Source organism: Hoplias malabaricus, chromosome 3 (assembly GCF_029633855.1).
Source record: "Hoplias malabaricus isolate fHopMal1 chromosome 3, fHopMal1.hap1, whole genome shotgun sequence".
NCBI lineage: Eukaryota > Metazoa > Chordata > Actinopteri > Characiformes > Erythrinidae > Hoplias > Hoplias malabaricus.
The window spans coordinates 32,221,008-32,236,508 of record NC_089802.1 but is presented as its reverse complement, the minus strand read 5'-3'; the positions used below and the strand labels follow the sequence as shown (position 1 = coordinate 32,236,508).

The following is a 15,501-nucleotide window of genomic DNA, read 5'->3' as shown; positions in this document are numbered from 1 at the left end:
GAGATATCTATATCGGCTTTTGCATAAAGGGGTTCCAGTAGGATACAGAACAAGGGGGTGTAACCAAATTCTCTTGAAATAAAGATCAGATTTGAGATTTGAAGGATTTTAGTTGAGCTGAGAAACAAATCTTACCAATAGTTGAATGTCTAGGGTCATGAGGACTCATAGACTGAAGAGAAGAAAAGACAACATCCTTAAACAGCATAAGCACATCAGATGGGTTAGCATCAAATACAGAACTATATTCTCTTGGAGTGACAGGAAACTTGTACTGAGAAAGGAATTCTGTGACATTAACGAGCTCCTCAAAAGAGGGAAAGCCATGCGAGTGCTACAGTTACTGCATCCATTACACTATTACAGGACTGAGAAAATTAAACAGGCCTCTTCACTGCAGCTGCACTGCAACATTAAAACTTTCATTTAATTGAGTGGAATCCATTCCTGTAATTCAATTTCATTTAGGCCTATTTATAAACATATGTATACATTTTATAACATAGGATATGAGAAATAAGAAATAATATATACAGAAAATAAGAGGCAGTAACTAAAATGAAATACATTATTGCTTTTACACAGCTTATTCCCTCGTGCCACTTGTCTCACAAAACCTCATTTTATTACAAATTAAACCAACTGTGGCTTGATAAAATTAATTTAATAGAAACCATAATTTTATTTATTTATTTATTATGATAATTATTTTTAAATGAAAAACATATAACTGTTATTTACTGTAAAATCGAGACCCTGGTAATGATAACCCCTTCATAACCAGATGTCCAAGAGATTGTAACTGTAACTGTCCTTGCTTGTTTTTGCTTGTTCCTTTCTTCATTGTCTTAATTTGTGGACACAGATGGGTTCGTTTTAAAACTTACATGGTATATAAACTACTTTAAAACTATTTAAAACTTTAAATATTTTTTTAATACTTTTAAAAAAAAATTATACCTTAAAACTTTTTTTGTCAATTTAACTTTCAATAAACCGTTCTATAAATGACTGTCACGGTGCTTGTCCACAGAGTTGAGGCTACACAGGAGGAACGGGTCACGCGCTGTCGGGTCGTGTTCTTCTGGTATGTTTGAGCACGGAAACGGGCTGCGTTCAAAATCTCGCCATGCTCCCTACTCTCTACATAGTGCGTACCTAGTGAGCTTCATGTCCTGAAGGCTGTGATTGGGGTGGGACCCCTGGTTTTCGGTAGCGTAGCCCTCTGTCTGTTATCGCGGCTTCTCGGAGAAAACTGGGTATCGGCCTCTTGTCTTTTAGCAGATAAATGTAATTCGAAGTTCAACCGTAAAAATCTAGCCTTACATCTGCTTTCTGTACAGCATTCTTGTCGAAAATGGTGAGTGATTAATGTTGCTAGCATTATGCTACCCGGTAAAACCCCTCTATCCATACTGAAAAACCTGGAAAATAAACAGCTCGATGTAGCTGGACTTTTCCCTGTACACTGAGTATTTTAATGTAACGATCTCCGAGCAGCGCTGTTTTAATCCGGATACAATCTAATGGAGAAATGTCTATAACGCTGATACTTAGTAAGTTTGGCACAATTCTGCGGAAGTATCAATATCGCGATTAGGAATACCGAGATTTTCGATAACAAAATAACAACGGCTAGGCTTCCAACCGCACATATTAGCATTATCTGAAACAACAGCAACCTCATTGCCATTCTGTTTTGCTGTCTCACAAGTCAGTGCCTTAGAAGGCAGTATTTATTGGTTTTGTAACTGAGTTGCATTCGAGACAGGATTTAAAAGCAGAAATATTAGTACACTGGTACTCCTAGAGTGCTTGCCCAAAATAATTACAACTTTGAAGATGTTGGAGCAAAAACAGGCAGCGTTTACACAAGAATACATATTGGGCACAACTAAGAGCTTTTTTTTTATGAGGCACCCATGATGCATACACAAACACATAGTTAGCAGTAAGTATATTTCTACCCTTAAAGTCATTTTACAACAGTACAATGAAATTTGACCTATCTTATTTATACACACACAAATATACACCCTACTGTACTGGGGCAGTAAACACCCAGAGTAGTGGGCATCCACATTGCCTTGGTCAAGGGGACTTCCACAATGGAGATTTCTCTAATAATATAGAGACAGCTGGTTCCAATAAGTAATTATTCATTCATTCATTCATTATCTGTAACCGCTTATCCAATTCAGGGTCGCGGTGGGTCCAGAGCCTACCTGGAATCATTCCTGCAATGCGGGAATACACCCTGAACGGCAACACAGACACACACACCCATTCACTCACACCTACGGACACTTTTGAGTCGCCAATCCACCTACAACATGTGTTTTTGGACTGTGGGAGGAAACCGGAGCAACCGGAGGAAACCCACGCGGACACGGGGAGAACACACCAACTCCTCACAGACAGTCACCCGGAGCGGGAATCGAACCCACAACCTCCAGGCCCCTGGAGCTGTGTGACTGCGACACTACCTGCGCCACCGTGCCGCCCTCAGTTTTATCCTCATTTAAAAAATTAATTTACAAACAGACTCAAGTTCTCAGTTAAAGACATTTTAATAATTTTATTGCAGTTAACATTGATCAATGTACTGATATGACAAAGTAAAACTATTTTTGACAAATGTTAAAAGTGAAAATGTCCTCCAATGCTGATAAGACCTCTCAGGGGCAAACACTGAAGAATATTTTCGAAGAACACTGCACTAAAAACATCAGCTGATCATGTAAATGCCCCGTTAAGGTATGATGGCAACAATGCTCTCAGAAAAACCAATAGAACACACATGCAAACGCAGATGTATTTAAATAACTGAATTCCTGATTGATTCTGCACTGTCAGAAACACTGTCACTGTGGTGGTATCCTCAAGGGTACATGTTTTGTACCTTTTTAATCAGGGAACATAATAGTACCACCTTCTATTATAATCGTAGATTTTAAAATAGCTGATTTCATATGCCCCTTTTTATCTCCATTATTTTACTATGGAGTTTTTAGTATTTTAGTATTTTACTATATATTACTTATTTTACACAGTTCTGTAAAGAAACATTACAAATATTCTTACAAAGTTTCTGGAGAATGTAATGCACCTTTAGTGAACACAACTGGACTTTAATACAACTGTTGTAGCTTTTTCAAAAATACATTTTCACTGTTTGCCTTTTTTTTCCTGAGAGTGTAAGGTTAGTTTAAATCTCATAAAATACAGTTTTCTTAAATAATTTCAATTCCCATTTCTCTCCTGTGTTTATACATCACTGTGATTGTTTTAAGCATGCAGTGGTGTCTAATATCTGATACAGAATTAGATACTCATTGTCTTTTCAACAAAGACAGAGCCAACCTTCACTGAAAGATTGGATTTAAAATGGCAACATACTAAATATGGCACAATAATCTAACACTAACCATGCACACAATTTCTAGGATGATCTTTAATTCCTGGAGAACCCTTCCATATCTGCATAGCAACTAATGATATTTCATGCTGTAGCTCCATCCATGTTCCTCAAATGTCTGTGTAATTCCCAAATACCTAAAATAAATAAATAAATAAACACATCACAAAACTCTGTATTACTGTTTCTTATTACAAAAAGGAAGAATATTGCGGTATTTGAAAAAGAATTGGCAATTTTAAGTTTCACTTGCAAAATTACAATTTTATTTTAAAATTTTTATTTGATAACAGCAGAACAAAAAGCTGCATTGGAAATAAGTCTGAATTATCAGGGTAAATATTTTAGGAAAAAAATAAGGATATATGACACCTGACACTATATCCTGGTCACCGGGATGATCCAGAGGTTATAGGGATTAACCTTTTACACAATAAGCTGCTACTCTGAATGGCAAAATTGTGTGTGTGTGTGTGTGTGTGTGTGTAGTATAATTAATGTGAACACGATTTCCAGAATCTTTTTGTGTTAGGAATGGCCTATAGTCTTGTCAGTTCTCAGACAAATATCTACACTGGACGAATTTTAAAGCCTATTTATTTTTAATTAAAAAATGTTTTAGAAGGAGCTCCTTTGTGTCAGGATTTAGCACTTCCTTGTCTCATCTTGGTTTTCTGCTTTTCTCTTGCATTTATGTTCCTTCAGTATCAGTCTCCATGTGCTTTGTTTTTTAAAATATCTTCATCCTGTCTATTTTTACAGTATATGTTTAACGGTATTGCATTCCCTTTTCAGGTTTAGTTCCCTTTTGCTTGTTTGTTATATCATATGTGATCCTTTAGTTTTAATAAAAGTCCTGCATCTCTGCATTTACTCCCATGCCTCATTCCTGATACTACATTTTCCTTTGTGTTACTTAACCTTTCTGTCTATGCACAAAGTTATAAATAAATAAACAGTCAACTGAAAACATTTGTAAGATGCTGTTCTGAGTTTTTCACTTCCTTCGTCTCGACTGAAAAAGTACAGAGTGAACTGCAGATGTTTTTTATGTTTTTACTTTATAACTTTCAACATCATTTAATAATAGTACAAAAATATGAGCTATATCTTACCTCCTAAGACCCTTCTTAAGATTACGGTCAGCTCTGGTTCAGTGTCTGTAGTTCATGATTATGTACTGGCACCTCCTGTGTTTAAGGAAAGCATGAAATTTAAATTGAAAAGTTGACAAAATAATAACACATCTCATATGTTATATAATATTGCACCTATATCTGCAAATACAATGATGTTGCATTAGTTTAAATAATTAAAGAAATGATTAAAAGAGCAATAAGTAACACTTCATGTTGCTGGTCTGTTTCACGTGACCATATCTGATTCTCTGTGGAGACACTCACTAGAAAGAATTGTGAATATACTGTGAATAATGTACAGCCCCAATTTAGAAACCATATGGAAAATAGAAATCATTTACAAATCACTTGTATGTTTGTTTGTTTTTTACTTCAACTTTTATTACACTGAAAACTACACAAGTTATTTTTAACCTCTTTTTTTCTCCAAAATAACCAGTTATTTCTAATCTGATGCTTGAAACTAAATATTTTATCAACTGTTGTGACAGCAAATATTTATCATCTCTTAACGTACCTCTTGATAAAAACTACATCTTCCTCATTAAAAGTCCATGAGAGTAATTTAAACTTGTGGGTAACGTCCTGCTTTTTGAAAAATGCATAAAAACTTATTGCAACATTTCATGTGACCCTGCCTAATAAAGGGCACAAGGCTCTTCCTCAGAGCCTAAAATTAGACCACATAGGGTATTTAACATAAAAGAGAGAAAACAAATGAGAGTTTGAAGTGGTAATTCATAGTGTTTCACAATTTATGAAACATGTCACTTACAGCCCTGTGGTGGACTGATGTCCCATCCATTGATTCCGGGTTGGCTCCAGACCCACCACGACCCTGAACTGTATAATCAGTTACAGACAAGAAAGGAATGAATGAATGTCATTCACATTTCATTTGATTTAAAGAGAACCAACATATACACTGTAAAATTGCAAAGTGTGATTCAGTTGGGTTTTTCATTTATTTGACAGACTCAGTGCCAAGAATCAGTTTAAAACAGTGATTTATGGAGCAATTAAAACTCAATATGCCCATTTCACAAGCGCCACGGGGCAAATAATCTTGCTATGCTCAATCTGCAAGGCATTTTAAACTATAAAAATATCAGCCTGTAAAATGTTGTTTATTTTCCAATCAAAATTAACAAACTAATCAACTCTGCAGTAGACTACAGTAAAAACAAATGGAATATTAATTTGGATTCATGCAATACATGGCAGGACATACAGGGATTCAAGAGCAAATCAAGTGTAGAGTTTGTGTTATATGTAAGAAAACATCCTCTCATCGTCTCGTTTGTAGGTTATACTCACAGAATGCAAACAGTTGTTGAGTAAGACAGCACAGTGCGAAAACACATTCAGAGGGAATCACAATGACTGTTAGATCTTCCACTGTGCGCTCCCCTTTTTCTAATAACAAACAGGAAGTCAGGTGAACAGAGATGAATAAGACGTTCACTAATAAAGATTTAACAGTCTGTGCTTCTAAAACACTGATTACAATCATTTTCCACAAACAACTGTGCTTACATCATTTACTGTATCTGTATCACCAAATGCTATTAATAAACAGTAAATAAAATACTTTAGTTTCCCTCTGAACCCATTAAACCCTGACAATGTTTTGACTTCTCTGACAAGTGATAATAACCTGAACTATATTACTTAGGAACAGCAATGATTAAACCTGTTGTATATTGTATATTTATCTTAGTATTTATGTGGTGAGATTTGTCATACTTTGCATGTTTTTTAAGTATTTTTTTTCCTCCTATAGAAAGTTAGTTAACCCCTTCTTATGCTCAACACAAAGTTACACCCTTGGTCACTGTTAGTTACAGAAAATGAGGAGCTCACTCACGTGCTTTCAGGATCAGTTCTACTGCCAGAGCAACAGAATTCACAAAAACAGGAGCAACTGCCCCCAGCATGTACACACTGACATGGCCTGTAAAACAAGACATGATTTACTTTGAAACGCAGATTAATGTAATGCTTTATTTACCTTTTATATTTTTATCTTTACTGTAGTGTTTTCCTGGTCCAATCAGCTCTAATAACTAATTAGAGCAACCCTTCCCAAGGGCTTGATCTGCTTTCTGAAGGTTTTCAGTTAAGCTGCTGCTTTCTAAACAGTGTATGGATTTACACTTACCTAATGGATGACGTGTCCTTGTATTTATATAATGTCCTGTGTAATAGAAGAGTGGAGGTAAATGAAGTTAGATCAGTGAAGTGTTTACTAGCATACGGTAGTAACATTTAGACTGCATTCATCCTGACCTCTGAGGTCTGATGTTTTTATTTTCTATTTATCATTCTCATATTAAAAACTACACCATTTTTTTCTCCATTTCTCAAATATCTATTGCTCACCTACTGAATATTTTATGGATCAAATTTTGATTATTTCACATTTATCTCTCATGGTGATCTAATGCACTATCCTTTATTTTTCTATTTGCTCTGTTTGGCAATGCAAGAATTTTAAAAACTGAATAAACAATGTACACTGTACCATAAAAATGAAACAGAAATTCAAAAAGTATTATCAGCGTCAAAACGTAGAGATATGCGTTCACACACGTCAAGGCAACACGTTCTGCAAAAAAGAAAATAATACAAATTAAACTGATTTAGTCTAAAATAGTACACACTTTCAAATAACAGTGATTTTCTTTTTTCTTCCCCTTGAAGGACCACACAGTGGATAAGTTTTCTCATAGAGACTTTTTACCAAGAGTTGTGTTTTGAACGGTTAGTCAGCGCTACATTGCCAGCGGAAAGCTTGCTTTTTAAAAAAGCAAGTTGAGTTTAGATTGAATGTTTTTAAAGCACTGCTAGTTAGAGTCATAGACATATGCTCAAACAAATCTCAATTTTTCTATAAAAAAAATTAACTCTGCCTGGTGTTATCACAGAAACAGACAAAGCTCAGCAGAATGCCTGCAGTGCACTGACTTGTTTTCCATGATGTCAAAATGAGGTGTTGCAAAATTACAAAATAAGCAGGTATTGCAAAACAAAAAACAGAAATTCTGATACTTTTGTTCTAACTGAAACCGTTTTATCCAAAATATATTTGTGGTGTTATCTTTGTTTAACATTCATTTCTTCTAACTGTGTTACTTTTTTCCAATAGCATTGCTCATTACTCTGGTTTAATCCATTGGGATTGCTTGTTTATATCTGTAACCCTGTAGCATTTAGCCAATATGATCACATCATAATGAAGTACTCCAAAATAGTAACTCCAAATAACACCAACCAGTAACCACATAAATCATATGAACAAACATATCATGGCAGTGTCAAGCAGCCCACTCACTACTACTCTGGTCTTTTCAGTGCTTTTCAGAGTCATAACGATTTAGTGTCTACTTTATAATTAACAAACACACATGCACTGTGTTCTAAAGAAAACTAAATGAATACATGTGAAATACTTTAATTAATTACAAAGTTAAATGCTTAAATTCATGTGAAAATTGGAGATCTAGAATGTAAGCATTTGCTTTATGACTGGGAGATCACTGGTTCAATCTCTGAACTCAGAAGCTCAGGAATCCAGGAGTCCAAGAAAGCACATAGGCTCTCAGGGTGGATAGAACAGCCTTACTGGCGGGAGAATGGGAGTCCTAGATCATCATCATCAACATCATCATCTTCTTCTTTTCCGCTTTTGCATTTCAGGGTTGCGGTGGAAACAGGGCGAGCAAAGAAGCCCAGACGTCTCTGTCCCTCGCAACATCCATCAATTCCTCCTGGGGGATCCCAAGGCGTTCCCAGGCCAGCTGGGAAATATAATCCCTCCAGCATGTCCTGGGTCTACCCTGGGGCCTCCTTCCAGTTGGATGTGCCTGGTATACCTCCAGTGGGAGGTGTCCAGGAGGCATCCTGATCAGATGCCCGAACCACCTCAACTGACTCCTCTCCACGCGAAGGAGCAGTGACTCTACTCCGAGCTCCTCCCTAGTCACTGAGCTCCTCACCCGATCACGGAGAGTACGCTCAGCAGCCCGTCGGAGAAAGCTCATTTCGGCCGCTTGTATCCACGATCTTGTTCTTTCGGTCATTACCCAGAGCTCATGACCATAGGTGAGAGTGGGGTCGTAGACTGACTGGTAAATTGAGAACTTTGCTTTATGGCTCAGCTCTCTCTTCACCACAACGGCACGGTACAGTGACCGCATTACTGCAGATGCTGCACCTATCCTACGGTCAATCTCACAATCCCTCTTCCCATCACTAGTGAACAAGAACCCGAGATACTTGAACTCCTTCATTTGGGGCAGGTTCTCACCCCTTTCATAAAGGGAGCATGCCATCTGTTTCCGGGAGATAACCATGGCCTCAGACTTGGAGGTGCTGATCCGCATACCGACCACTTCACACTTGGCTGCAAACTGCTCAAGTTAACACTGGAGGCCTCCATGCGAAGAAGCCAGAAGAACAACATCGTCCGCAAAAAGCAGAGATGCCACCTCCTGAGCTCCACGACAGAAGCCCTCCTGTCCCAGGCTATGCCACGTCACCCTGTCCATGAATATCAGGAACAGGAGTGGAGATAAGGCACAGCCCTGACGGAGTCCAATGCCCACACTGAACAAGCTTTACTTACTACCAAGGATGTGAACACAACTCAAACTCTGAGAGTACAAGGACCATACGGCTCGCCGGAGCGACCCTGGCACCCCATACTCCCGGAGCACCTCCCACAGAAACTCTTGGGGAACACAGTCATATGCCTTCTCCAAATCCACAAAGCATGTGTAGAGTGGAGTAGCAAATTCCCACGCCCCCTCAATCATCTGTGAAAAAGTAAAGAGTTGGTCCATAGTTCCACGGCCAGGACGAAATTCGCATTGTTTCTCCAAAATCCTAGATTCGATTATCAGACAGATTCTCTTTTCCAGCACCTTGGCATAGATTTTCCCCGGGAGGCTGAGAAGTGTAATGCCACAATAATTGGCACACTTTCTCCGGTCCCCTTCTTTGAAAATAGGAACCACCACCCCAGTTTGCCAATCCAAAGGCACCGTTCCCAAGGTCCATGCAATATTGTATAGGCGTGTCTTCCAAGACGGCCCCACAGTATCGAGTGCCTTCAGTAACTCTGGGCAAATCTCATCCACTCCTGGAGCTTTGCCACTGCGAAGCTTTTTCACCATCTCAGTGACTTCAGCCAAGGAAATAGATTCTGACCCCCCAGACACTTCTGACCCTACCTCCTGCACAGGAGGCATGTCTCTCGGGTTAAGGAGTTCCTCAAAGTGCTCCTTCCAAAGACCAACAATACCCTCATTCGAGTTTCACCATCCTGGCTGAGCACAGCTTGGACAGTAACCCCCCTCCCCCTCCTGAGCTGTCGCAGTGTTTTCCAGAACCTCTTTGAGGCTGCCCGGAAGTTATTCTCCATGGCCTCTCCAAACTCCTCCCATGCTCTGGATTTTGCTTCAGCAACTGCAGAAGTTGAATTGGAAGTTCCCCGAGCTAGCCAATCCCGAAAAGCCTCCTTCTTCCGCTTGACAGCATCCCTCACCCCCGGTGTCCACTAATGGGTTCTTGGGTTGCCGCCATAACAGGCACCAACAAGCTTTTGACCAAAGCTATGTGCAGCCGCTTCCATGATGGAGGTTCAGAACAGTGTCCATTCAGACTCCACTCCCCCTACCTCCTCCGGAACATGTGAGAAGTTCTCTCAGAGGTGAGAGTTGAAATCCATCCAGACAGAGTCATCTGCCAGCTTTTCCCAGCACACCCTCACTATACGTTTGGGTTTACCAGGTCTGTCCGGCAGCTTTCCCCACCATCGGATCCAACTCAACACCAGATGGTGATTGGTTGACAGCTCAGCCCCTCTCTTTACCTGAGTGTCCAAAACATATGGCATCAGGTCAGAAGACATGACCACAAATTCGATCTTTGACCTTTGGCACAGAGTGCTCTGGTACCAAGTACACTTATGAGTAATCTTATGTTCGAACATGGTGTTCGTTATAGACAAACCATGATTAGCACAGAAGTCCAGCAACATCACACTACTCAGGTTTAGATCAGGCAGGCTGTTCCTCCCAATCACTCCTCTCCAGGTTTCCCAGTCATTGCCAACATGAGCATTGAAGTCCCCCAGCAAAACAATAGAGTCAGTGTTAAGGAATCCCCTCTAGAAATCCACTCACTGCCTCCAAGAAGGCAGAATACTCTGAGCTGCTGTTCAGTGCATACGCGCACATAACAGTCAAAGTTTTCCTCTCTGCAAGCCGGAGCTGCATTGAGGTGACCCTCTCGTTTACTGGGACAAACTCCAGCTGTACAGGCGTCAGCCGGGGACTTGTGAGTATCCCCACACCCGCCCGGCGCCTCTCACCCTGTACAACTCCTGAGTTGGAGAGAGACCAACCCATATCGAGGAGTTTGGTTCCAGAGCCCACACTGTGTGCAGAGGTGAGCCCAACTATGTCTAGCTGGTATCTCTCAACCTCACGCACCAGCTTTAGCTCTTTCCCCCCAGTGAAGTTATGTTCCACGTACCAAGAACCAGTTTCCGCTGACAAGTTCCACAATGCCAGGGGCCCCTTCGCCCCAGCATTGCACTGCACCCCTACTCTGGATCTTGCGGGTGGTGAGCCCACATTATCCTCCCATGTTGCCATTTCGGGCTGAGCCCAGCCGGGTTACATGGGCTGCCCGGCCAGCAGGCGCACGCAGTCGGACACTACCCCCAGGCCTGGCTCCAGGTGTAGGTCCCGGAGTCCTAGATGGTCTGCTGAATTGGCAATGACTAATGCATGGGGAGAAATTCTGGCAAAATTTAGAAAAATAAAAATGTTTTGCTCATGCATTCTTCAGTGGACTCAATTGAGAGAAATAGTGGATCAGAAAAATGAAAAGAAAGAAGTGTTAGTGCCTAGAGAGATGCACTCCTAGAAACCAATGCTGATGAAACAGGAAGTGACACTTACCTTTATAATTTTCCAGTGAAACAAAATAAACATAGATTGAGAGAGCTGTGCTTAGGATTTCCAAGAGCAAAAGAACTGACATCCAGATGAAAACTACAAAAGATAAAATATGAAAGGGTTTCAAACTAAACACTTGGTACTGGTCTTTAAAATACTACAGTATCTTCCCAATAATTAGCTGAGTACATTCATTTTCTGAATAACATTCTGAATAAAGAAGTTATGTTTTTTTACAACACTATCAACTGTGCAAAAAAAATAAAATAAAACCCATTGTCCACATTATGTTTTAATGAAACACAAATAATGTATTGTAGAAATTTTGTGAATTCCTAAAAGAGTGTCACAACAGACAGTGAAAATATTATTGTTCCACACAAACCATTTTAAAACTTTTTTTTAAACTTTATTATAGTTTTCGAATTAGACCCAATTTAATAAGCCATAAGTAAAGATCTTGCAAATGAAACAAAACAGTAACATTTGAGGAAAGAACGTCCACACTACAATCCAATACTTTTAGAGATCACCACTGCCATGCAGTAGTATACCTGCTCCACAACAAAGGGCCTCAGTCCTGAAACGCAAGCAGAATGAATTTGCACATAAATTGTTCCCATGTTTTTCTGTAAATATCCATATTCATCACATTGTTCATAGTCTCAAAATGTTTGTAGATATGAACAAAGTTTACACCTGCTCCTGAAAATGCATAAAGTGTGAGTAATGTCCCAAAGACTCTAAAAGTATCCTCTGACATAACTGAAATTTAAATAAAAGTTATTCACAATAATTAAAATGAACTAAATAAATAAATAATAGATTCATTAACAATCAAACGAAATTTCACAAAACAGTCCTCTTCCTAATACAGCCTGTAATTCAGATATAAACAAATACTGTTACTCGTGATCAGACAGTTTTTTAATGAGGAATGAGGATCACTGCAATGCCCCCAATGCAATGCCCCCAATCATCCAAGCATCATCCCAAGAATTTTAAGCTGTTATTACTTGACGCTCTGTAACCGGTGCAGGTGTGTGTGTGCCTAAATGATACAATCACAGTGTCTGAGTCTCATGTGCCCTCTATTGTTTACTCAAATTTGTTTTGCTCAAACCTCCAAACTTGTTTCATAAAAATGAGAGCTCTCCCACAGGCATTTATTCCTCTATGAGCGACTATAGAGAGAGGCAAATGAGCCAAAACTCATAGAAGGAGCTCGTATCAATAAATGCCTTCAGCTTCCCCACTCATTACACTCAGAACATTTTCCTTTTGCTTTTCTGTAGCGTTTTAAGGCTTTTTTGCAGCTCTTCCTCAGTCCTAGCACTTTTTTATATGGTGGTCATTTGAAATTCATGGGCAGATTATGGAAATGGTATGTTAATTATAAAAAAAAGTGTGCATGTCCTCCCAATTTGAGAAGGTGTCACACTGATTTCTGCATAAATGCCTGGACCCAGGTATGCCCAGCAGAACACACTCCCTCACCAACAGTATATTATGTGTATTATTTAGTCTTCGCTACATATTTATAAATCTTTCCCACATATTAGTAAGCAAATCCCCCACGTTAAGTCATTCACAAGCCTTATTAATTTGTCCACAAGCATTATCGCCTCAATTAATTTAATTTAATTATGAAGACTAGCCACCAGTAGACTACAATGGTGTTTGAACATGCTGTCTGCTGTTGTAATGAAGGACTAAGATATTTTTATAGTGTTTGTATGTATCTCAAATACTTATCAGTCACATGTGCATTTAACAACGTGCATTAACACTTACCCCTGTTTTTTCTCCTGCAAATGAAATCTGTTTAAAAAAAAACAAGTCAGATTTATGTGTTTAGTCAGAATTCAGAAAAACATTTTAGTTAATCTGCAAACCAAAGTACTTGTCAGTGAACTGAACTGCGCTGTGTGGTATGGCATCAACTAATGAAGAACTGCAAAGGGGTATATGTCCTAGGTGGGTAATGTACCCAAAAAATTGTACAAAGTACCAAATATTTTAGACCAAGTACTGTATTAATGACTGTAACTGGTTTGTATGTTTATTAACAATCATTTCAGTGGTTGGGTCAAGACTATTCTGTTGTCCATTAATGTCACGCCTTCGTCCTGTCAGTCTGTTGTCCCCGCCATGTGCTTTATTTGTACATGGCTCTGTTTTGTTTATGTTCGAGTCTCCGCCTTTGTTCCGCCTCCTCGTCCGTGTCATGTGTTACCCGTCCTCGTTATCTGTCCAGGTGTGTCTCGTTTGTGTGAGTATTTAAGCCCTCTTGTCTCTCATCCGGGGGTCGTACATTTCCCCTTTATCCTGTGTTTAGTTGGTCATGTTATTTAGTCTGTCCGTCTGTCTCTAGAGTTTCCCCGTTTCTTCTCCTTTTTCGTCGTGTCGCTTTTCGTCCGTCTGTCCTGTTTTCCCTGTCCAGTTTCCTTTGTTTTATTTAGCTTGTTTGGCTCCTTGTTTGTTTGTGTCCTGTTTAAGTATCGTTGTTTTGTTTATATTAAATTATCCCGTGTTTTAGCGAATGCGTCCGCCTCCCTCAATTCGCCCCTCGTTCCTGACAATTAATATTAATCTGGTACAGGTCTCCACATGTAATTAGAAGTGGGTGTGATATTCTACACAGAGATAACAAACAAATACAATTAGAAATATTGGTCTATGGGTACTCCCCTTATTACAAATACAACTTAAAATGTCCATAATAAATAAACATGATTATGATTCCAGGGGCCTGTAAGTTGTGAGTTCGATTCCCGCTCCGGGTGACTGTCTGTGAGGAGTTGGTGTGTTCTCCCCGTGTCCGCATGGGTTTCCTCCGGGTGCTCCGGTTTCCTCCCACGGTCCAAAAAAAACACACATTGGTAGGTGACAACTCAAAAGTGTCTGTAGGTGTGAGTTAATGTGTGTGTGTGTGTCTGTGTTGCCCTGTGAAGGACTAGCGCCCCCTCCAGGGTGTATTCCCGCCTTGCGCCCAATGATTCCAGGTAGGCTCTGGACCCCCCGCGACCCTAAATTGGATAAGGGTTACAGATAATGGATGGATGGATGGATGGTTACAGATAATGAATGAATGAAAGGCTTGTCATGAGGCTAAGACCTGGCTATAAATGAACTGAAGATGTACAACATAAATGCTGATAGAAACTATGTCTTTCTTTGACCATCACCCTTATCACACCTACCCCTCCTCTTACTCCTATTCTTTCTCCTACCTCCCCTGATTTCCATCCTCTCACCTTTTCCCTCCTTCCTGCCTCACACCTCCTCTTCACACTTACCCCACCTCTCATTCTTATTCTGCCTCTTACTCCTCTCCTGATTACCATATTCTTCATCACCCTCATTCTACGTACCCCTCTTCTCACTCGTCTTCTTCCTCCTATTCCCTTCCCCCATTTATCCAATGTATATAAGGCCCTTCTAAAATATTTGGTGTCAGACTGGATCGGGACCAGACTGGACTGAGAACAGACTGAATTGGGTATAGACTGAACTGATGACAAACTGATGACCAAGCTGTGCCCGTGCTTTTCTGCATGCACGTGAGGAAACCTCCGAACCTCCAGTTTCCAAACTTCAGATCATCTTAAAATAGACTGAGATCATCCAGCTGTACTCATACATGGTCCTGTGTATGTGTAAATAAACTCTAGTCAACGCCGAACTCCAGTCTCCTGATTCTTCAATGCCGAATTTCTAACAATGCACATACATTACTTATCACAGCTGAAAGTAATTTACTCAGCATCAGGTAAATGTCACACAAACATTTTATGGATACATTTTAATTAGGTGCATTCGGTTAGCCACTTAGTGGCAGAAATTAGAACTACATGCAAAACACTAAATTACAGGCATACTAAACTTGAGGGATGAAAACAGGTAAATTAACAGGTCTTTTGTACACCACCTATGAGTCTTATCATGGAAATACGCGCCCCTAGTCCTTCCTCTG

The 15,501-nt window shown here is 39.6% G+C and overlaps 1 protein-coding gene across 1 annotated transcript in view; it reads right to left on the bottom strand.

The window, feature by feature from the left end:
* Window positions 1–1,178: 1,178 nt before the first annotated feature.
* The window catches only part of LOC136691592 (uncharacterized), a 35,747-nt gene continuing 21,424 nt past the window's right edge, over window positions 1,179–15,501 (bottom strand). The window contains exons 11-19 of the mRNA XM_066664189.1: window positions 13,320–13,346; window positions 11,529–11,621; window positions 7,082–7,165; window positions 6,719–6,754; window positions 6,425–6,511; window positions 5,875–5,973; window positions 5,333–5,400; window positions 4,534–4,608; window positions 1,179–3,555 (exon numbers count right to left, since the gene is read on the bottom strand). Coding sequence (XP_066520286.1) covers window positions 4,561–4,608; window positions 5,333–5,400; window positions 5,875–5,973; window positions 6,425–6,511; window positions 6,719–6,754; window positions 7,082–7,165; window positions 11,529–11,621; window positions 13,320–13,346 — 542 coding nt within the window. The 3' untranslated portion in view covers window positions 1,179–3,555; window positions 4,534–4,560. The remainder of the gene's footprint in view (window positions 3,556–4,533; window positions 4,609–5,332; window positions 5,401–5,874; window positions 5,974–6,424; window positions 6,512–6,718; window positions 6,755–7,081; window positions 7,166–11,528; window positions 11,622–13,319; window positions 13,347–15,501) is intronic.